General features: G+C 40.6%; 1 protein-coding gene across 2 annotated transcripts in view; it reads right to left on the bottom strand.

Moving 5' to 3' along the window:
* Positions 1–15,281: 15,281 nt before the first annotated feature.
* Positions 15,282–25,018, bottom strand: part of LOC124623558 — a 34,846-nt gene continuing 25,109 nt past the window's right edge. For both annotated transcript variants that reach the window (XM_047149045.1, XM_047149046.1), the window contains exon 4: positions 15,282–15,523. In XM_047149045.1, coding sequence (XP_047005001.1) covers positions 15,436–15,523 — 88 coding nt within the window. In that variant the 3' untranslated portion in view covers positions 15,282–15,435. The remainder of the gene's footprint in view (positions 15,524–25,018) is intronic.

Raw genomic sequence — 25,018 nt, 5'->3', positions numbered from 1 at the left:
GTCAAGCAAGAGCTCATTAGAGGGGAGGATGTGGTCTGTCGTGTTTTCTGATGCCCGTGTGTTGGTTAGAAGGAGGCCAGTTGAGGACCTTTTACCAACCTGTCTGAGTGCTCGGCGCTCTGGACCTGTGTCTTGGGGTCAGATTTCGTACGACAACGGGAATACTCAAGTGGTTATCCTACGCACCTTGACTGTAAAACTGTGCATCAGTCTGATGATTCATGAACAACATTCCAGGGGGTGTTTTCCAACAGGATAACTCTCGCCCACATACCGCTGCTGTGACCCAACATGCCCTACAGAGTGTAGACATGTTGCCTTGGCCTGCTCGATCACCAGATCTGTTTCCAGTCGAGCACGTATGGGATATCATGAGACGACAACTCCAGCCTCAAACAGAATAGCCGTCCCTGTATTGACCGACCAAGTGTAACAGCAAGGAACATTCCACAAACTGAAATCCGGCACCTATGCAACACAATGCATATACATTTGCATGCTTGTACTCAACAGTCTGGCAGTTACACCGGTTATTAATGTACCAGCATTTCACATTTGCAATCGCTTAACTCGCGCTTACCTTAACCTGTGGTCTTGCAATGTTAATGGCTTAAATATGTTACCTAGATCACTGTACTCATAAAAATTCATTACTCTACATTAATTACTTTTTGGTGTTGCGATTTTTTTTGTCAGTGTGTATATGTTTATTTTATTTGTCCTTTGTACTTTGATAATCATTACTGCAACAACTGTCTGACGGCCATTATTACCGGTGTCAGTGTAGATACCCTCAAAGATCTTTTCGTTGCCATTAGATCTAACACATTTTTGTCATCAGAGGACTTCCGAACCATCTGTTTCTACCAGTTCTCAGAAAAATTATTTAGGATTGCATCACAGATTCTCTTATCACGACCTTCACTTATGAAATTGTAATTACCACAGTATATTGGTGGGTGGTAAGTCTCCTTCAATATGGCTAGGGAACGTATGAGCTAACGAGCTGATGTTTCTCTAAAGTTTTCGATTACAGCGTTGGACGAACCTAGTTACCAATAGAAGGAGTCAGTTACAAGTTTTATACTGATACATTCAGAGAAAAAACTGGTATCCAACCAGTTAGAAGTAAAGCCCAACAGTTTCTTCGTGCCTATTGATTGTGCAGTGGGAAACCAGAATCAAATATGTAAATATTTTCGTTTTGGCAGTTATATGGGTGTTGACATCTTTTATTTGAGCCAAACATATTCCAGAATACCGAAGCAGTTTGAAAGTGAAAATAAGGTTCACATCACCTCTTTTTGGGCAGCGCGCGATCACTACCAGATGTTATATATCATTTGTGACAGAGATCAGTTATTGCCATCTCCAGAAGAGTTGTCTAGCAAGTATGTGACTACAGGCGCAGACTGAACGTTACAACAGGGCGTCTCTGTCATATGCGAGGCGTCTGGGAGGAGAGATGTCCCTCCACCGTTAGCAAGAGCGACACGGAACAGGGGTTGTCCATCTCTTACACGTTTAGGATGCGCCTTACCGTTTGTGTCTCGTATATGGGCAGCGGTGGCTCGTGACACCTGATGGCTTATCGAGACTGGATATCCCTTCACAGGCACGATCATTGTTACTGTATCTCTCTCCGACCGAGTGCTGAACTACCACATATGTGACACACAGTGGCAGTGGCAGCGGTAGGGTCTGTGCTCGAGTGACCCCTAGTTCCTCGTAGACTTGGTACGTATTTCTTATAGTGTGTTCATTGTTCTCTCTAGTATTTACTTGCATCTTTGATCGATGACCGGGTATTTGGAAAACCAGGGGGAATGGGCTGAAATAACGTAAATAGCAATGTGAAGAGCTTAGAAAATGCTGTTAACATGTGGACAGCCACCTCTATCCAGCAACCCGTGGCTACACATCTTTACAAAACGTTTGAATGACAGGATGTGATGGAGGAAATAAAAACAATTTTGTAGGAAGAATTTTTTATTATATGTTCTTCTGCACATGATCATTGATCATAATCAAATTACAGTCATTGAGTTTTTTGCAATATTTTGCGAATTATCGTTTACTGTATGCTTTAAATTCACACTGTACCGCATTCAACCCTACAGGTGCAACAAATAACATGGGTATTCTGTGTGTAAATTCCACTTCTATAGTTCTGTACTTAGAGGAGCAAAAGTTACATACCTTGGCACTGGATGAACACAGGAATTTATAAAATACTCCAATTGACTCATATTTACACTACACTCACGGGGTCAGATAATACCGATCCTACATATGGTCAACAGTGACTCAATGTGTCTGTCGCGATAACTAATGCACTATGAGGTCGCGCAAGTTCATAACACTTGAATGTACAGTGTAAATACGAGCTTCTCTGTACACATCGACTATGGGTACCTTCCTTCCAAACATATGAACCTCAATAGGTGCATGAGAAGCGCCATAATCGGTCGTCATTTTCCTGTCAGTGTATTCCATCACGCTACATAGAAACTCCCACTCATACCACGTCTGCATTCTAGCACCAAAACGTTGAACGTTTTTAATTTCAATTATTAGATCAAAGTCACTATTAGATGCTTGCCCTACATTCACGTATTTCGGTCTCTTTGAGAACACTGCATTCTGGAGACTATGATGGGACTCAGAATAGTTTGTGCTGAAAATCAATGCAAACTGAGAAAGACGTGAAATGTAAGAAGAAACTGATACTTAACTGATATTTAACCGAAGAATTATTCAAGGTTATTGCTGTTGTCGTTAGCAACAAATCAGCAACAAAACGTTATGACAAAATAAATAAATAGTTAATATCCAAGACAGATAAAGATATTTGAGAAGAAATAATTTGTCGATGAGTAATAAATAAATTAACTGACAACAACTGCGACTACGAAGAATTTATAAACTCCGTGAGTCGAGAAGATCGACGGCAGAGACTGCAAAGAGCTGAAACTGATTTTGTCAGCTCCATAACTATGCCATAATGATTAACGGAATCTGTGGCAGCTGCACGCCGCCGCCAGCTGCAGTTCTAGCAATCTAGCTCCTTGGCTCCCCGTCACTGTTGCGATAGTCTCAGACACGCAAACAACTCTTGTGAGTTGTTGTGAAGCCAAATTAATGTGTGTATGTGTGTGTTATGGGGTAATTAAAAGCGCATTTTGTGATCAAAACGAAGTTATCTGCCCACTGCGACAGTCGTTAGTAGGAGAAGATTATTTTCAAACTGAATATTGTTTCAGACTGGAAATTTGTGGAAAGGTCTTATGGGACCAAACTGCTGAGGTCATTGGTCCCCAAGCCTACACTCTACTTAATCTAACTTAAACTAACTTACGCTGTGGACAACACAGCAAATATGAAAGATCAAATAATAAAAAGCCATGGTTATTACTGTGTGCATTATATCTCAAAGTCGAACCTGGGCATATCATTTAAGAGGAAGTGCGCCGGCCACGCAAAAAATCGGTACATTTAGAACGCTGATATCACTTTCTGAATACTTTCTGGTAGAGGTTAGGAAGGGGGCCTTTCTGAGATCATCTTCTAAAAACTTGCCAAATGGGGACGCATAGAGTGTATCAAGAATTGTTTCTTCTTTGCTATTGTTGTCGGTAACAAGGGGATGTGAATCGCAGCGAAACAATCGTTATGTACAGGATGAACTTCGAGATCTATCGCACGCAGAGGGGCACTCTCAAAAACTCCGTAATACTTTATTTAAAAAACAAAGTTCAAACATGAATTTTTTGAACAGCATTAACTTGTAACTAATACTATTAGACCAAAGCATCTTTTTCAATTTATTTTACATTTTTCTACTATTGTAAACATAAACGACCAAGTACTGTTCCAAAGGCTCGGTAGTAAGATTGTGTCTTCGATCACTCAAAACATTTTTTTAAGCAGAAAAGGACCGTTCTAAATCAACTGAGGTAATTGGGCAGTATTTGAATTTGGGTGCTATCTTGGCACTTACTGTTTCTGGTCAAAGTTTACCTGTCCCATTACTAAAACTTATCAGTTTGAGACAAGCGTTATTGTTAAAAAATGTTTTCAACTTTTCTTTAAGTTCTTTTTGGGAATACCTCCGGCAATGAGGAGTTCACTACAATAATTTTATTCATTAATTGAATAGATTCATTCAACGCCAAACCTTGAGTTTCAAGCTTTTTAATAGTTGCAGGTATAAGGGAAAAATGAGTGCTAATCGCAGCAATGTCTTCTTTAATATCGGTATCATTAAATGTTTCCTTGCATTGGCGAACTGCCAAAGCGTCTGGACTATCGAAGTCGTTTACTACCCTCTAGTGGCCTCCAAATGTTCATGGTAAAACAACACAGCTTCGACGCACGTACCCCAACGAGTTACCACTGGTTCGGGAGGTAAAGGCACATTTGGTAGTTTTTCTCTTTAGGTCTTGATGCGAGCAGGAGCCTTTAGAAACAGTTTCTTTGTGGATGAAATCTGTTTACATTCACTACCGTGGAACGAACTTCTTCAGCAAGGCGATGTACTCCGTGAAGCACGTCATATGAATCAAATTGGGATAAAATACTTGGAGGGTTTTCCTGCTTTGATCAAATAGGGAGCAGCATCTGAAATAAACTCAAACACCCTTTCATCTGCAGAAACTTCTGGAAATATTTTTCTAATACCATCATTCACAAATCCGGCTATCGTAGAATGATTTACTATCTCAAGTTCTTTGAAAGAAGTAGCCTCTTCTTTTAAAGCACCAACAACTAAATTTGTAATGTAACGGCCACAAGTATCGGTAGTTCCGTCAACTGAAATCTAGATAATACTGTCCTTGAGTTGATTGCGTGTTTCTTCCAGAATATTTATGTAAATTGTCTGTGTGTAATTTTTACGCAATGTTGATTCATGCGGTATATTTTGATTTAAGGAATATTTGCGCAGGAAGCCTTTGAGGATAGGGTCTGTAAGTTTGTGAAGAGGAATATTGCTTGCAATGAATGTTTCACATAGATCCATGTTAAACCGACTTTTTTGGTTACCTTTGGACAAATCCCTGCTACTGCAACTTGCTGTTGTCAGATGTTGTTATCGTTGTCCTTTCTTCCGCATTCCTGCGATGAAGACTTGTCTTGACATGCTGGTCTATTTGAAACTTTTATTTGCACGAAACGTTTTTCTCGCAAACTCGACAATATAAAACAATTCCGTCATATGTAAATGTTCAAGGATGGTCAGCTATCCAAGCAACGACATTTCATTTTTCGGGTGGCATGGCGGACAACACGTTACACACTACACGTTGTAAACACGTTCAACTGTGTACAAGTAAATAGAAAGCTATATTGGAAAAGTGGACGTGCGACTGAAAGCTTGCGTAGTTTAATTTAATTGCTGCCGACGCGTACTGTATGGCAGCGGAGGGGATTAACCGGGGGCGCGGGCGCAGGAGCATTGACTCTGTCTGCCTGTTCCTGTTCCTCTTCTGTAATGACTTCCCTAGGCAGTCGCCTCTCTGTTAGCGGCTGCACGCGGTTCTAGGTCGCGGTCAATCTGTGAGGCACCAAAACCAGATCAAGCTCGAGGCCGCCCGTCTAAATTTTTAAAATATTGTAAACATAGGGCGAAAATATGCGTCGTCACTAGTCGTTAGTTAAAATATGCAGTAACCGGTGAAGAGGAGCCAAATACGTAAATGTATATGCAACAAGCAAGTGCATATAAGCCGGTCTCTAATAACAAGATACCTCAATCACTATCTACAATTTCTAATTCAGGTTCGCTGAAAGTACTACAGCAGCGGTTTTTATGCCTTCTCAATGCCTTAACCTTGAGCTATTGCACCACCGTTGCAATTTATTCCATGACGCTTACTCGACAATGTTAAAGTCACTCCACTTTCTTCGTTTACCTTTATTAGTTACTTTCTGAAGTGTCAGCATCGAGGTGCTGTAGGTTGTGAAAAGTATAACGCGTACCTGCTGGTGTGGCAGTTTAAGCTGTGTTCTAGGAGTCAGTATGCAGGGGTAAGTGTAATAAACAGTTAACTATATTTATTCACTACTTTTTATTTAACATTTTATGCAGTGTATGTAGTAATTTGTTCAGTGCAGGCTTGGTTTTTCTTAAAAATATCCATGTCGTAAATTTTACAATAACCGCCTGCTCGTGTGTCGACTTCAGGCGTGCCTACCGGAAGTTTAACCCTCCAGCGCGTGTGCTGTTGCGTGACGGACGACAGCAGTGGTTTTTATGCCTTATCGATGTCTTGACCTTGAGTTACTGCATCATGTTTGCTTTCACTTAAAAATATCCGTCTTGTAAATTTTACAACGCTCACCTGAACACGTGACAATTTTTGGTGCGCTTGCTGGAAGGTTAAGAGAGAAGTTACATTCTGAAATGAATGAAAAAGATGTCTTAGTAAGAAATGACATTGATGAACAATTTAGGGACATAATAAGGATTTAAAACAGATTTATTTCACTGAACAAGAATTCACAGAAGGACATGAACAAATATCATACACTACAGAAAGATAAAAAAAATTAGAGCAAAATATAGATTCCGAAGTAACTGCAATCACAGGCTCTAACGTTGCAACTTTGGAGGAGCATGATGGTTATTTTGCTCAACAGAAATTTCAGGAAAATTTTGACTCGTCTGTAAGCACACCTCATCCATCTGCTGACTGAGAAAGGACAGAAGCCGAGTTACACAGTTGCGGGATGAATGAGCTAAAAAAAGGATGAGGTTAGCAAAATGAAGTGTAATGGCAGTTGCAGTTCCCTCTATTAACAAGGGAACTGCACTTAGAATATTCGACAAACTTATGCAAACAATTTCCTAAATTTAAACTGGAAGAGAATGTTCACACTCAGAGGATTTCGCTTCTTGGAGTGATTTCCAAGAAAATTAAAAAAAAATTGTCATCCAATAATCAAGAGAAGTTGACACGCTTGAGTTATTAGACCTTAAATGTTGTAGTAATAGCTGGGGTAGTTATAAAAAATTTATCGAATGGCACGCAACAAGGACAAAATATTTAGATGATTCTACTGAACAAAGTCAGTTAATAATAGTATTTGTTAGGTTACCGAACCATATGAGAGAATAGATATGGTACTGTGATTGGTCCACGTCTTTCCAACAAGCCCCCCCCCCCCCCCCCCAATGGAGTATCATATTACATTGGATAAAATGACTTCAGAAATCAGCGAATATATTACTCCAACAGATTCAATCATTTTTTTGTAATTATGTAGCAATATACGTTGCAATATATTTCAAATACATTTTAACAAAAGAATAAGAGCGCAAATAGCTTCCTGTATAAACCAATAAATATCATTTAACTTAAAATGGGCGTCTTATTAGTTATTAATATACATTTTTTACCCTGAACTCCAAAACAGTTACCAAAAACTACTTTCAGCAAAACCAAATTTTACCGGTTTGTCGGTGGAGGACCCCAACTCTCCTTCTGTTAAGCGATATACCATTTTCACAAACCCCCTCCCCCCTCCATTAGCTCACCCTCCCTTCACCGACTTCTAGAATCGCCCCTGGGTAGCGAAGAATGTCATCTTGCTCAGTGCTGAGTGTACGGTTTCCAGTTCGTAGGCCCATCGATCATGAGCTACGGTAGAATAGGGGATGTAGGTTTAGTTCAATGTTCAAATGTGTATGGATTGCTAAGGGACAAAACTGCTGAGGTCATCGGTCCCTAGACTTACACACTACTTAAAGTAACTTAAACTAGCTTATCCTAAGAACGACACACACACACCCCTGCCCGAGGGAGGACTCGAACCTCCGGCGAGAGGGGCCGAGCAAACTGTGACATAGCGCCTCAAACCGCGAGGTCACTCCGCGCGGCGTAGGTTTAGCGTTCTATGTCAAGCTAAGGTAAATAGAGACGGACCTTTGTTCGGATTTTTTGTTGTTGGAGGGGAAGGAAGCGAGCTTGGCCTTTTAAAGGAATCATCCCATCATTCACCTAGAGTGAACAAAGAAACCACGGAAAAGCCAAATCTGAATGGCCAGCTCTGGGGTTGAACCCTGCTCTTCTGAAAGCGAATCTAGTGCGCTAGTCACTACGCCACCGCGCTCAGTACTACGAGAAAAATGACTAACGAAAATCATAAGGTTTCTCAAAGGTACATAATAGGAACGCTTCTGTTCAAGTGAGATCCTTATAGTAATGAACACGAAATTAAATTAAGCGTGTCGTATCAATGCTAGATCGCTAAGGTTGGTAAGGTTCCTTAGTTCGCCGTCAGCACAAATGACCACACTCACGATATGGTGGAAACCGTTTTAATCACTCAAATAGGCCTATATGATATGAATAATGTGAGTTTTCCCGTATTGATGAGAGTAGCTTCAGCCGTGATGGAAAGGAAACAATAAAAATTTCGGACTTTTTCTACGTTTTCTCAAATTCTCCCGAAATTAGCCGTTTAATCGCAAACCTTAATATTACCAAATACGTACAGCATTAAATTCTGCATCGAATCATGTGTAGTAAGTTTGCACGAGCACTTCGTTACACATAATGCTCTAGACTTATTCTGTGAGGCAGTATTTAATTGCGTCTTTACTGTGAATTCATGTGTAAATAGCTTAAGTAAAAATAAATAAAAGCTTTTACTTTAACAATAAAATTCGAGGTAGCTTTAGATTGTACACGAAAGATAACATGCTTCAAAACAAATTGATGTTTGCAAGGAAAGAAGTATTTGCCATGAAAGAGTATACTCCAGATATGGTACTTCAAATTAAAGGAACTAGATGGTAAAGATTAACTATGGTATGCAAACAACTTAAGGAAACAGCATATTCTCTGTAATACGTACAAGGTAAACTCGAAGATAGGCAAATTCTGATCGAAACACCGGTGGCTGTCAGAAAGGCATTCCGTGAAGCATTCAATAACTACCGAAGCAAAACATTACCACACGGGTTCTGCCTAAATCCTAAAAAAAATTGTCGTAAACTAAAAGAGTCAGTGGTAAAAAATAAATGTTCATACACTCGTTGTCGAGACAGGAACCGAAGTACAAAATAGGAAAATTAAAGCCGAAATGTTAAATTCGGTCTTGAGATGCCCCTTTTCAAAAGAAGATCAAGAAATATTGTCACCATTTAAAAATCGTACTCATACATAGATGAGTAACATAATAATCAGCACTAGCAATGTTGAGAAACAGCTCAACTCTCTAACACAATAAATCTCAGGGCCCTTCGGGGTCCCTGTCAAATTCTACCCTGATCGATTTTGCCCCCATCTTAACTATAATTTACCGTGGGTCGCTTTAGAAAGGAATTGCTCCTAGTGATTGGAAAAGAAAACAAAACCACACCCGTCTATATAAAAGAAATTAGAACGGATCCACAGAACTACAGCCCTATATCGCTCACGTCTATCTGCAGCAAATACTATAACATACTCTGAATAAAAAGATAATGACCTACCTGGAGCAAAATAAACTTCTCCATGGAAGTCAGTATAGATTCCGAAAGTATCGATCAAGCGAAACCCAACTTTCGCTGTACACTCATGATATCCTCCTAAGCGACAGCAGCAGCCAGGTGGATTCAGTGTTTCTGGACTTCCAAACGGCGTTTGATTCGGTGACACATCATGCGACAGAAAATACTCTCGTACAAAATATGTAGACAGATTTGTGACTGGATGGAGGATTTCTTGACAGGCAGAACACTGCACGTTATCTTTACTGGAGAATCTGCCTCAGATGTTGAATATCCAGAGGGCCCAACGGGAGTGTAATAGCACTATTACTGGTCATGTTGTTTATTAATGACGCAAGGGATAAGACTGAAAGCAGATGACGCGGCTGTTTACGAAGAAATTCTGTAAGCGAAGAATAATAGTAGCATCCAGTTAGAACTTGACGACATATCTGATAGTGCACGGTTCTGGCAAATAACTCTAAGCGTAGATAAATGTAAAATTGTGCATTTCACGAAACGTAAAAGCGTAGTAGCCTCTGATTACAAGATAAATGGTTCGTTTCTGGAATCAGTCTTGTCTTACAAATACTTAGGAATAATTATGTATAAAGACGTGAAATGGAGCGATCACCTGGGAGCAGTTGCTTGAAAGGCAAAACGGCAGACTTCTACTCTTAGGTAGGATACTTGAAAACTGTGACTTGTCTACGAAAGAAATTGCTGACAAGATGCTTGTGCGGAATAGTTGAATATTGTACAAGTTTGTAGGGGCTCATATCAGGTCGACTGACGAGGGACATAGGGCGTGTACAAAGAAGAGCAGCGCGAATGGTTACAGTTTTGTTTGACTGTGAGAGAGCGTGTCGGATACGCTGAGAAATCGGAACTGGGAACACTCGAAAAAAGGCGTCGCATATCTCGATAAAGTCTACTTAAAACTTTCCAGACGCCAGATCGTAAGACAGAAACGACATGCACCTACGTATAAATCCCGTGAATATTACGAAATTAAAATTAGGAAATAAGAGCTCACACAGAGGCGTATAACCAGTCCGTCTTCCCACGTTCCGTTCGTGAATGGAATAAGAGGAAACTATGATATACGGTACAATATAAAGTACCTTCTGCCATGCACCTTGCGATAATACGAGAAGTCTACCTTTAGATGTACATGTGCGGCATGAGAAGTGGCCAGTGAAGATTTTGACAACCAAATTCGGGTCAATATATACTTTTTTATTAATATGGTTCCATCGTCGAAATCCAAGGGCATACCCTTACCATAATCCACTTTCTATCATTGTTTATCACCGATGTGTGGCCTTGCGTTGTCATGGAGAAGGAGACCTTCGTTTGCGTTCTTATGACAACGAAGAAGATGAAGTCGTTTATTCATTTTCCTGAGGATGGCACAATTCACTTCAGAGTTGATCGTTGCACCATGAAGGAGGACATCAGACGGAATAACCCCTTCATAGTCCCACAAGACAGTCGCCACGACTTAACCGGCTGAGAGTGCTGCTTTGAACTTTTCCTTCGGTGTGGCATCACTCCACAAATTGCCGTTCTGTTTCCGGTTCGAAGTGAGGAACCCATGTTTCATCGCCTGTTCAGATGTTCGCCAAGAAATTGTAACGATCGGCCTCGTAATTCGCAAGCAATTCCGCACAGATGGTCCTTCGTCGGCGTTTATGGTCTTCTATTAGGCAACTAGGAACTCGGCATTCACGCAACTTTAAGAACCCCAACTGGTGGACGAGTGTGTCTGCATTACCAACAGAGACGTCCAACAGTGTAGCGAGGTGTTTTGACTGTGATCCGTTGACTACTCGAACGAGAGTGTCCGCACATTCCAACATTGCAGGAGTCGTAGTTCTGTGCGGCCGGCCAGCTCGCGGGAGATCGGACAGGTTTGTGCGACCTTGTTGCGATGGTGAGACACGCCTCGCCCGTCGACTCACCGTGCTTTTGCCCATTGTCAGGTCTCCGTAAACATTCTGTAGGCGCCTATGGATATCTGCGATGCTCTGGTTTTCCACCAAAAGTAACTCAATCGCAGCTCTCTGCTTGGAATGCAACTCCGCTACAGACGCATTTTTGAACGCTACGTATAGCGCCGCCACCAATCGGAACTTCATGAAACTAAAGGAGCTGAAGCAGGAATATTTCACAATGTCTCACAACAAATTCTGCATTTTTTCAACTGAAATTGACCGAAAAAATAAATATGTTGAATTACTTATTGAATACTTCTCAAACGAAGGTAAATGTAGAATAGTAAACATACGAAAATAGAGAGATTGTCATATTGTTCATACCAGCCGTTCCGCTCTCCTACATAACGATACAACATCAGGAAGCGCGATGCCCTGTGAACGAATGTTTGCTCAACGCACGCATCCCCATCATCTGTGACAATTAGGTTAGCCCACATGCAAGGACAATGCTACCTGTAATTCCCAGGACTCCAGACAAACCATATTCCTTTGAGGCTCAGTCCACACAGTGATGCCAATATCATCACCAACGCTGGCTCATCTCTGCCGTAATTCCCTCGCGCACTTCTTCACGCTGGCAACAGTGGAGGTTTGAAAAACAGGTAAGTTTCAAATAAAGATTAAATTGCAATCAATTTTAAGATCACTTATCCCTTTTTTTAGCTTTGTCAACCATTCGGGAGGGATCTGAACCTCCCAACCTACCCCCCACCCTCCTCCCTTCTGGGGACACCCAAGATAAACTTTAAACGTGAACAAATTAGTAAAACCTCTACACCTAGCAGTTATGACAAATATTATAGTAGTAGAGAAACAGAAGTAAGGAGGAGAAGAAATATTAGACAGTTTACAATTAAAAGCACAAAATCTAACATATACTGATGTGACAAAAGTCAGGGGTAGCGATATGCACATATGCGGATGATGGTGGTATTGCGTACACAAGGTGTAAAAGGGCAGTTCATTGGCGAAGCTGTCATTTGTAGTCAGTCGATTCATGTGAAAAGGTTTGTGATGTGATGACACCTGCATGACGGGAATTATCAATCTCTAAATGCGTTATAGTATTTGGAGCTAGACAAGTGGAACATTCCATTTCTGAAATCGTTAGGGATTCAATATTCCGAGATCCACAACATCAAGAGTGTGCTGAGAACACCATATTTCATCCATAACATCAAGAGTGTGCCGAGAATACCAAATTTCAATCATCACTTCTCACCATGGGCAATGAAGTAGCTGACGGCCTTCACATAACGACTGAAAGCAGAAGCGTTCACGTAGAGTTGTCAGTGCTAACAGACAAGGAAAACTGTGTGAAAAAACCACAGAAGTCAATGTGTGACGTACGACGAACGGATCCATTAGGACAGCGTGGTGAAATTTGACATTAATGGCCATGGCAGCAGACGACTGACACAATGCCCTATCACATTAGCATCAAACATTTATAACTGTTCCTCTTGATGCGCAACATGTTACCAATATTAATTCACATTGCAGTGCTGTGTGTGTGTGTGTGTGTGTGTGTGTTACTAAAATGTAGACTTTCACGGCCAGAAATATTATGTCCATTATAATTATCCAGGCTGTTATGCCGTGGTCGGTTGACGAATTCTGTGTTGATTCCCAACATTTCATCTCCGACTGCGGGAGACATCTTCAAGGGGGTCCGTAGCTCAATGGAAGGTCCAACACACCCACTGGCTTGCTCAGAGACAAAATTTTACTGACACTTCCCAATGACATTAGGAGTAATTTGGTATTCATCAGGCCTGAGCGGCAAGATTTCACTGAACTAACGGGGTCTACTAACTAGGTGTGTGACATACTTCCTACCCCAGTTAATTGATAGAATGATTTTTACCAAGAAACCTTAAGAATGAGTGTATCTAATTAAAGAAAAGTATTTAAGAAGGAAATCAGGAACTTTAATTTTACTGGGCCTATCCCCTTTTGTATGGAGTGACAACTGGATTAAAGGTAACAAATAAGGCATACATATGCTGCAGAGTGTCTACATCCTGCTGCATCTCAGGAGCACAAGCAATACAAAGGGATGTCTAGCATCACTGGGAAGCATCAGCGTCTACGACTTTGATGCGAAGAGAATGAAACACACTTACTCACCATGTAGCAGAAATGCTGAATCGCAGATAGGCACAACAAAAAAACTGTCAAACAAAGCTTTTGGCCAAACAGGCCTCTATCAGAATTAGACAACATACACACATATTTTTGTGCAAACGCAACTCACACACACATGACCACAGCCTCTGGCTGCCAAGGCCAGACTGCGAGCAGTACCCTATCATGAGACAAGCAAACTGGGTGATGGGGGTAAGGAAACTGGTGTGGGGAAGGATAGCAGAGTAGGGACGAGGGCAGTAAAGCACTGCTTGTGGGAGCATATGGGGACAAGATTTGGAGAGGGTAGGGCAGTTAAGCGCAGTTGGAAGGTTAAATGGAGGGTGGTGGCAGCAACTAAGAAAAGACTGAGGCCAGGAAGGTTACAGGATCATTGGGTATGTTGTAGGGAGAGTTCTCACCTGTGCAATTCAGAAAAGTTCATTTTGGTGGGAAGGATCTAGATGGCATAGGCTGTGAATCAGTCATTGAATTGAAGAAAGACGTAACGGGCAGCGTGCTAGGCCACAGTTTGTTGGTGGCCATTCAAGCGGACAGACAGCTTTCATGCTAATGTAGGGGTATGTGATGATTGAGACCAGACTGGAGGAGGTGGTGGTGGGAGGGTGTATGGGCCAGGTCTTGCATCTAAGTCATTCTCCTACCCCCACCTATGCCAGTTTTGTACAAGCATCACCTATCTCATCAAAGGCAGGGCTACCTGTGAAAACAGTCATGTGATCTACATGCTAAGCTGCAGCCACTGTGCTGCATTCTACATTGGCATGAAAACCAACAAGCTGTCAGTCCACGTTAATGGCCACCTGTGAACTGTGGCCAAGAAACAGCTGGACCCCTCAGATGCTCAGCACACTGCCCAAAATGATGTTCTTCACTTCAATGACTGCTTCAGAAGCTGTGCCATCTAGATCTTTCCCACCAACACCAGTTTATCTGAATTGCATAGGTGAGAACTATGCAATATATCCAATGTTCTTACAAACCTTTTAGCCTCAGTCTTCATTAGTCATTGTCCTTTACCCACCTTTCCCCTTCCCTGTTCCCATTCCAGCACTACACAGCCCTCTATTCCATCAATGCACCCACAGTCTTTGTACTTCTCTCCTTTTCCGTTACCTCCCCCCATCCCCCCCAGTTCTGCGAACCTTCCAACTGCACCTAGCTGCCCCCTTGCCCTATCCTCTTCCCACCTCATCCTTGTATGCTCTCGCAAGCTGCACTTTACCTTCTACCACCACTACCCTGCTATTCCTTCCCCTGCACGACCCAGCCTCCTCCTTACCCCTCTACGCAGTTTGCTTATCCCATCATGTGCTGCTACTCACAATCTGGCCTCGGCAACCAGACTATGGTCATGCGTGTGTGCTGAAAGCTTCGTTTAACAGTCTTTTTGTTCAGCCTATTTGCGACTCTGCATCTTTGCTATATGTTGAGTAGTAACTATCTTTTTCATAATATTATCATTTTCTCATATTTGGGTTTTGTATATACAAAAGTGTAACTGCACTTGTCACTTTACAAATGAAGTTAATACTTACTGATAACTGAGAGCAGCATTCCTTCTGTCTGTGACAGATTCTGTCAGTTCTGCCATCTCAGCAAGATTCCTGCTCACAGTTAAGGATCAGTACCATGATAGAATACATTCAAAGAGAACATTTAAACTTTAAATTTTTTTTATTTCTCACTGTTTACTTGGTATCATCTGACTTACATTTCTTAAAATAATATAACATTAGCTAACTATAGACATTGTGCCTTAGATACACTATTAACAAATTAAATTAAAATTTTTGTGTTGTAAGCACAGAATCATTCTTTTTTCTTCACAAGAGGCACAGCATACTTCTCATAAGCTGCAGACAAGGCCTTTAGTATGGGTCCAACATATTCCAATGATCTAGAACAAAAGATATTACGCATTGATAAGTACCTCTGTTCTGTGTGAGCAAATGAATTTTTTCTGATTAAAAATCTTACATAAAAATTAATAATGCTTTTTATCACAGGGAAAAAAATAATAAAATTAGGAAAACAGAGGGGTGGATCAAGTACTCACCGTCAGCAGCCAAAATACCTGTATTCCCAATGGACATATTCAAAAGTGAAAAAACTATTCACAGCATTCAAAACAGTTATTAACATTGCTCTTGAAGATGTAAAAATATAGTTCCATCAAAGGGTAACCTTGAGTTTCAATATTATTTTCACATGAAAATTAATTTGAAATATCAGACATAAAATGTATAGGCTCACATTGCATATACAGGGCATGAAAATGTATTTCAGATATACAGTGAAGGGTCAGAAACGCATCTAATGCTGCAGGCTGGTCAAAATTAAACTGGCACAGGAAATATTTCATGCACTTTAAAACAGACAGCCCAACTTATGTCACCCAGACCTGATGTGGATAATGTAAGTAGGGTTGCCTGTTTTAAGGTGCCAACCCTGTAGAAAGGAACTGTGCTAGATTACCGAAGTAACAGCAAACAAATTCAAAAATTTTACGTAATCAATTACAATTAAAATTACTCAGTTACATTGTGATTAACTTTCACTCTAATGATTTAACATATAAGACTTGGTGGAATGTAAGCAATGAAATGAGAAAAGATAACTACCAGACATGCAGAGAAGTCATGTATCAATCGATTGGTATAAGAAAAAGAACTTAAAATTGTGGTACAAGGTTAGAAACTTGAGTCTATCTTCTGAGCATACAAAATCAAGCAATGAAAACACAAAGTGGCAACATCAACAATGTAAGGAAAAGATAAATTGCTACTTACTGTAAAGATAACATATTAAGTTGCAGACAGACACAATTAAAAGACACTTACACATCAGCTTTTGGCCACAGCCTTCATCAGGAAAAGAAAGAGAAAGATACACTCATTCATTCACACAAGCAAGCACATGACCACCATCTCCGGCAGCTTGGACCAGCATACAGATAATCACTTAACATGCAGATCAAATTCGTAAGTGTAGCTGTGTATGTACATGTGCTTCAGTGTGCTCTGAAGAAAAACACAATAGGGGATATTCAATGTGTATCAAGAACAGCACGGAAAAGGATCACAGAAATTCCGGAAAACCTGAATTACAGGCTCTTGAAGATAGATTCCAGCTATCCTATGAAATCCTACTTGCAGTTTAAAGAGCAAGTATTGAGTGAGGAACTTAGGAACACACTACAGTCCTTATATATTGCACCCCAAGGGATTGCAAAAACAAAGTTACACTAATTACAGCATGCTCAGAAGCATGTATCAATCATTCTTCCCATGCTCCAATCACAGATGGAACAAGGCAAAGCCCTGCTAAATGTTGGTACACAGGAAGTACCTTCTATGATGCACTTCATAGTGTTTAGTGGAGTACGGATACAGAAGTAGATTTCCACCAGTCGACAATTTACTCCACTGTATGGTGAGTGGTTGCCTCCACTAATTTTTATTTTTTAATTCCACACAGTCTCAACTCCCCCCCCCCCCTTCCCCCTCCTCTGGTACGTTTTAAGTGGGAACACAAACAGAAGTTGGTGGAAGACAGATACTTGATTTCAGAAGGATTGCAAGAAAGAGGATGTGTTGGAGGGACAGTTCCCACCTGCATAGTCTAGAAAAAAAGAAAGGAAGAATAGAGTTTAACATCTTTATTTATTTTCACCAATTAGTCATCTTCTTTTTATTGCTGTCAGAGCCTCCTTCATAGAAAGTTCTGCTTCATGTTCCCCCTAAGCCTTCACATAAATACCTCCATAGGAAATTCTGCTTCTCATTCCCCCTAAGCCCTCACCTGTAAACTCATCCATATTTTCACCAATTTTAAACTGTCATATAATTAGCTAACATTTCAAACTTGTATGCATCAATGGATATGATACGCAACTGCAGGTGCCAAATAATTCTCTTCTAAGAGGTATCTGAGAACAGCAGTCTTGGTTTATGGTGAATCTCAGGCATGTTATAATCAGTACTAATAAATACTGGTATTTTACTCTTAGTCTTTATACTATTTAAACTGATTGCTGACAGGATTGTTGTGGCAACAACCACAGACCAGACTTTGCAATGTGGGAAGGGGCATGCAGGTGAGCAGCCTACAAAATCCTACCACCAGGCACTAGAACACTGCTGGCACAGCAAGCTGTAACTTCACAGTCTGCTGCAGTTGTGGGCTAGACTTCCACATGCTGTGGCATAGCACTGTGCTTCTGTAGTCAAACCTGTTTGATCAGAGGTGGTCTCCTGTCACAACATAGGTGGCCCAAGCAACTATAAATACTTGCCACTCAGCTCTTGGCAGAACTTGAATTTGTACTATGCCCGATTCCAGGACTACCAGCTGCAGCCGACACCTTGACAGGCTTCACATCAGCTGTGATCCAAGTAGCCCAAGCAGCTTCAGCTTCATCTAGCAACATCATCATACAGCCACTGGTCTGCAAGCCACTGATAGATCTGAAGAAGGTTCTGTGTCTTGAACCATAGCCACGAAGTGAAGACCTGTTGTAGGATTTCTTTGACTGACACTTCAGATGACTCTGAGGACCCCCAGTTTGGTGCAGGGTGTCTGAAGTGCACAGTCACCAGTGTGTTAGTTCAGTGGCTACTGGGAATGTATTCCTTGCATCAGCCCTATGGCCTTGCTGGCCATAGCTCTTCTGCTGTGGCAGCTCTCCCCTGCTTAACACACACACGCACTGCTGTGGTACCTAGCACATCGTGAAGAGTTATGCTGAGGTAGCAATCCACTGCCTGGATGACCACACACAATACTGAGATGTTGACAACAGTCCCTGAACAGAAGTGTTGCTGAATAAAGTATGTTAATACTGAACTTTCTCTTGTGATTCGTCACTCACCGTGGTAAGGTAGAATGCAACCCCCAATTCGTGCACGTGCCATTGTGGGGCAGAAATGACTATTCTGGCTGATAGTAGTAACCACATTGCACATTTGGTGTCAGAAGAAAGCCAGTAACACAATGATATCAAGGGACAGCAGCATCATTTCAACACGGTGATTGGAAACAAGATATTTTTTGAGTTTTTTCGTGTGATTGCACTGACGTGCCAAACTGCCTGGATTGCAGGATCGAATGGAAGGTTCAACTGGTGAAGGTTGTAACAACCCAAGGGTGATTTTCTCTTTTCCAGATTGCCTGTACTGATGACAGTCTCTTGGTTTATGAATCATCTGATACTCTTTTGATCAACATTTGCATGATTATCAACTTTTGCAAAGAAGCTGATTTTTAAATTTATTTATCCCTTATTTCTACTTCTGTATCCTAATGGATAGTTATGAAAATCATTGGTATTTTTTGGTATGTATATAAAGATTTATACACTCTAAAAAGCTAGTCATCTGGATTTTTTGCATTTAATTTTAAAAAATCACATAAAATTAATTATTAATGTTAATCCAAATTATATTTTACATTAATGCATGCATCTCTACTTTTATAATTTACAAAATTAATCAAAAGACAGAGTCATTTTCCAATTTTGCTGTTTTATTACTATTATTTTCCACTTTCTGTAGTAATACAGCAAAAGTGGGAAATGACATCATCTTTTTACTAAATTCATTGCTTCAGTATCCACTATGAAGAAAATACAAAATTAATTTTATAGTATAGATCAATGTAACTTCTTTGAAAATTATCTTTGGTGTATTATGGGCTTTGGCCAAAAGTTGAAACCATGTGAGGCAGTTTGTTTTCTATTGTTGTTGTGGTTATGGCTCTGCTTGGCTAAGTCTCATTTCAAATCTGTTGTGTGAAGTTATGCAGGTGTACATTGTCTGTTGCGACTCACAAAGACATAAATTCACTTCACAGAACTATGTAAATCAAAGAAATATTATGGATAGAAAGTGTGGCATGGAATGTGTTTGCAATCAAGTTTATGATTAAATACATCAGCAGCAGCAAATACAGTGTTTAGCCACTTATAAAGCAAACCCCTGACCTCTATACTGCAAAGTTTTGCTCAAATGAGTTTCAGCCTCTGAACCACTGAAGCCACCAAAACAACAGGTAGAGGTTGACATTTTACGTAACTACCATTCAATGGACTATTTTTATTTTGCAAGAATGATATGATTCACCAGAGTGGCATGCTACATATTTTTCTGATTATTTTTCATAACACATTTATGATGGATAACTATAAATTGGACTCCGTCAGTGATTTAAGTGAGGAGGAGGAGGATATTGGTGTTTAACATCCCGTCGACAACGAGGTCATTAGAGATGGAGCACAAGCTCGTATTAGGGAAGGATTGGGAAGGAAGTCAGCCGTGCCAAGGAACCATCCCGGCATTTGCCTGGAGTGATCTCCTAAATCAGGATGGCCGGACGCGGGATTGAACCGTCGTCCTCCCGAATGCAAATTTAAGTGACTTTAGGTGGCACACTAGAGAATAGGTGGTGGTTTGTGTCCAGTTAGGTACAGGAAGTGTAACTTGTCAGGGCACAGTGCTCCATATGCCCAGGCCTTCCAGTGATTTGTTTTAAATGTATGAGGCTTGGACGTTATGTCAGAGAATGCTTTCTTCCAGGAGTGCTAGTTCTGCAAGGTTCGCAGAAGAGCTTCTGTGAAGTTTGAAAGGTAGAAGATGAGGTACTGGCAGAATTGAAGCTGTGAGGATGGGTCTTGAATCGTCCTTGGATAGCTCAGAGGGTAGAGTAGCTCAGATGGTAGACCACTTGCGCACGAAAGGCAAAGGTCCCAAGTTCGAGTCTTGGTCCAACACACAGTTTTAATCTGCCAGGAAGTTTCATATCAGTGCACACTCCACTGCAGAGTGAAATTCTCATTCAGTAAACATATTGTATGTGGTTGAGCCACTAAAAGTGAATTAGATAAGACATGGGATTGCATGTGGTATGTGTACTTGGTGAGGATGTACTGTCTGTCAGAACAGATTACTTTGGGGCCAATGACATAGACTTGTCTTAAGTGTTGATGGTTGCCAATTTGGAGATTTTAGAGGAACATGATCCAGACAGAATGAATTCAGACCCTTTACCTGTTAAAATACATTACAGCAAAACATAAAACACTTGAAAGGAGTAATAAAGTTAGCAATGGCACTGTTGTTATTAGAGTTTGAAGATCTGTTTGATCCTCATTACTCTTTGCTTGTGACCCTAGAGACACAGCATCAAATCACAACTGGAAGGTCATTGCCCATGCATCATAAACTATATGGAATACAACGTCATCTGCAACCAGTGATGGGATAGTCCATTGATCAGGCATTAAAGGACAGTATTATTGCAGAAAGTAATAGTCTTAGGGGAGCACCATTGATGACCATTCTAAAAAATAGTACAGATGGCACAAAGGCCACAGCAGTTTTGTTGCGATTACAGTACCTAAATAGTTGCAAGATTACAGACACTTATCCAATCCCAAATATAATGTAACTTTGGATAATCTGGGGCAGTGCAGGTATTTCTCCATCATGTATCTGTGGAATGGCTATCATCATCTAGAAGCAGTATCAGAGAAACAACTGAAAACATTTTTGGTTCCTTCCAGACACTACCAACATCAATGCATGCTGTTTGGATGAAAGAATGCACCAGTCACGCTTCAATGTTGTCAGGTGGAGGTTTTTGAGGGTTCAAACCAAGGCAATGTATGATATTTTCCAAGGAAAATGGCAAGTGTTTAAGTGGTTGCATGCAGCACATCTGACAATGTAGAGAAAAGTCATTGCGCACTACTGGAGTACAATACTTAGGACATCTGATTAGTCATGAGAGACAATACATAAATAAAATCAGTGCAGGAACTAAAATCTTGTTTGTTCCTAGCAAATTATTGCAGAAAGTTTGTACCAAAATTTTCATAGATAAGATGGCCTCTCACTCACCTACTGAAAAAAGGAGTGAAGTTTCACTGATCATCAGAATGTCAAGATGCATTCAGTAAATGGAAAGAAATGTTGACAAGTGGTCCATTGTTGGTTTTTACAAATTATGAGTAGGAATTCATATTGTCATGTGAAACAAATAATCATGCATTTAGCTGTGTATTGGGTCAACAAGTGGATGGAGCAGAATATCTGGCTGTCTTTGCCTCACATCAGTTGAATAAATTGGACAGAAATTACTATAGAACAGAGAGACAAATGCTGAGTCTCATACATGGCATTACATACTTTTGATGTTATTTGCATGTTAGGAAATTTAAAGTGAAAACTGATCATGCAGCTTTAAAATGGCTATTAGATTTGAAAGATCCACCAAGCAGTTTAATATATTGTGCACTGAAATTCAGAGAGCTTGATTTTGAGGTAATCCAACGACTAGGAAAAACACATTAGAGTGCATATTGCTTCAGGTGGAAGGTTTGTATCTTACAAGGAGTGGGTCACACTGCTGGAGAATGGCAAAAAATTTTGAGCTCGGGCAAACACCATAAGCTATTTGCAATGCAGCCACAATTCATTGTGCATGACAGTGTTATGTAAGCAAACAAAACACAGACTTAGTGTTGTGGTTGCAACTGTGATGTGGAAAGAAGTACTGAGATAGGCACAAGGTCATGTGTCAGCAGGCCATGGGGTTGAAGAACCTCAGAATGACATGCACTCAAATAGTATTGGTGGCAAACACAAAAGCAGGCCATGGAGCAGTATGTCAAAAACTGTGAACAGTGTGTAAAGTGGGCTGAATTGAGCCATCAGCACATTCCTCTCCAACGTTTACCAGAAGCCAGTAAACTATTTTAAGTGATTGGTTCAAATATCTTAAGTTCTTCTGGGGAAAATGCTGGCAGGGAATCACTATGTACTAACAATAACAGATCACTTTTCATGCCATGGGAATGGTGGCTATCCCATATCAGCAATCTGACATGGTGGCTCAGATCATGTTGAATAATTCATTGTTGAAGTATGGTATTCCAAAAATGTGGATATTTACCAGAGTACTAATAGTATGTTAGTGTTAATGAAACAGTTTTGTCATTTGTTAGATATTTATAAATTAGGGGCAAGTGCTTTACACGCACAAGTAAATGGAAGAACTGAGTGAATTCATTGTACAATAGGGAAAATGTTAAGCCATTATATCAACAGTCATCATAATGACTGGGATACCTTATTATCCTACAGTGTGGCAGTGTAGAATTCTAAAGTTCGTGAGAGTATGGGTCTGTCACTGTATGAGGTAATATGTGGCTGGAAAATGCCATCACCAAAAAAGGGAAAAATGGGAAACTGATACAAAATTTCCTGAGTACTTAATCAAGTGCAAAAAGTAAATATAAAATCCCTGGAAAATCAGGTACAGGTGCAGCAACAGACTGCTAAGTTATCTGAATACTGTGTAGGACAGTGGGCAATGTTAACAAGCCTTATAACCTGAAAGGAAAGACAAAGAAATTGTTCACTTATTATCAGGGTTCATACCATGTAATCGAGATGACCTCATCAGTGAGCGTAAAACTGCAACTTCCTATTTGTATAACAGTTGCCCACATTTGGCATATCTGAACTTTTTGTGGTATGCTGAGGTCTCTGCCACTGTTACCAGCTTCAGCCCCAAATATGAGGGCAGCAGCAAGTGGAGAAGACCGTTCTTGCACAATCCATGCGCACGTTGTCTTATACATTAAAACGTAGGGTGAATGATATAAACGAGACTTGAGAGGGTTTGATGCTTCCCTGCTTCAGGGAACTTTGCCTGGGGAGATGTCCATGAAGGGAATCATGTTACTGATGCTGCTGCACTTCTCAAGCTGCAGAAGGATCAGCACCATGCAGGTAAAACCAATAGAGGGTGGGGTGCTTTTCACCTGGCAAAAATATGTCATCATGATGGATCTTTGAAAGACATTGAAACTGACATACAATGCTGAAATTTGAAGAATGAGGTTGAGAAGCTGTCAGTAGTGGGTACCAACACAAGGTATGAGTGCTATGCAATTCACCTGTATCCCGTAAGATGGGTGAAACTTTCATGTGTTTGGACAAAGGTGATTGTCCTGGTTACACCAGATGGGAAGAGGCATACTTTGGTGACAGCAAATGAGCTGCAGCAATGCCAGAGGGAACATATTATGGTATGTCCTTCCATGGTGGCCCAGACTGTCACAGAGACATGCAAGATAGAATGTTTTTTGGGGGAAGAAGTGCGGGAGGATGTCCACATGACAAACTCGCAACACAATCATGTTTTCAGAAGGCAAGCTCTCATGATCACATATACTCCTTGTATGATTCGGTTGTATCTATCACCACTTGCTTCAAGCAAGGATGTTCAAGGGGAACAATACACTTAGAACTACATAACAGTGGGATATTACTGGATGGAATGAAGTATGATGTAATAGTGGATATGCTCCAGAACCTAATCGATCCTTAACTGTATTTATGTGATAATACTTTAGAAATCTGCCAGCCAGGAATCTGACATACCTGAATAATATCCTAGTCACCACCATACTCAGTTCTCTCAATGAGCTTATAGCCACCCAGAATTGGCTTATTAGGGTAACAGATGTTCCAACATCTACAATAATACTGCAGTGAATAACAGCACAGGGTTCTGGTAACAGAAATTTCATCCTTGGGTATAATCTTAACCCCAGTCTTCACTTATATAGCCTATGTCTGTAAGTGGCAGAGAATCATCCGACCATCTACACTTGCACGACCACTCTGCAGTTCACACTCAAATGCTTGGCAGAGGGCTCATCAAAGCACTTTCACAAATTTCTCTGCTGTTCCGCTCCTGAACAGCACACAGAAAAGAGAACATTTAAATCTTTCCATGTGCATTCCGATTCCTCTTATTTTATTACTATGATCATTTCTCCCAATGAAGGTACACTTCAACAGAATATTTTTGCCTTTGGGCGAGAAACTTGGTGATTAAAATTTCATGAAAAGAGCTCACAGCAGTGAAAAATGCCTTTGTTTTAATGATTGCCACCACAACTTTTATATTGTATCCATGTTACTCTCTCCCCGTCCTTCTTTGAACTTTATCAGTCCCATCTAGTATGGATCTCATGCTGCACAGCAATACTCTAGCAGAGGACAGACAAATGTGGTGTAGGCCATGGATTCACTGTATCACCTGAGTGTTCTGCCAGGAAACCACAGTCTTTGGTTCACCTTATCCACAATATTATCTGTGTGATCATTCCAATTTAAGTTGTTCATATTTGCAATTGTTATAATTGTCAGGTATTCAGTTGTACTGGCAGCCTTTAGATTTGTGTGATTCATCATGTAACAGAAATTTAATGGGTTTCTTTTAGTACTCGTGTGTATGACCTCCATTTTTCATTATTTAGGGTCATTTGCCACTTTTTGCACCATAAATGACAGGATCATCAGATAATAATCTAAGAGGGCTG

Source organism: Schistocerca americana, chromosome 1 (genome assembly GCF_021461395.2).
Source record: "Schistocerca americana isolate TAMUIC-IGC-003095 chromosome 1, iqSchAmer2.1, whole genome shotgun sequence".
NCBI classification, from domain to species: domain Eukaryota; kingdom Metazoa; phylum Arthropoda; class Insecta; order Orthoptera; family Acrididae; genus Schistocerca; species Schistocerca americana.
The sequence above is the reverse complement of the archived record's forward strand: the minus strand, read 5'-3'. Positions and strand labels throughout refer to the sequence as shown.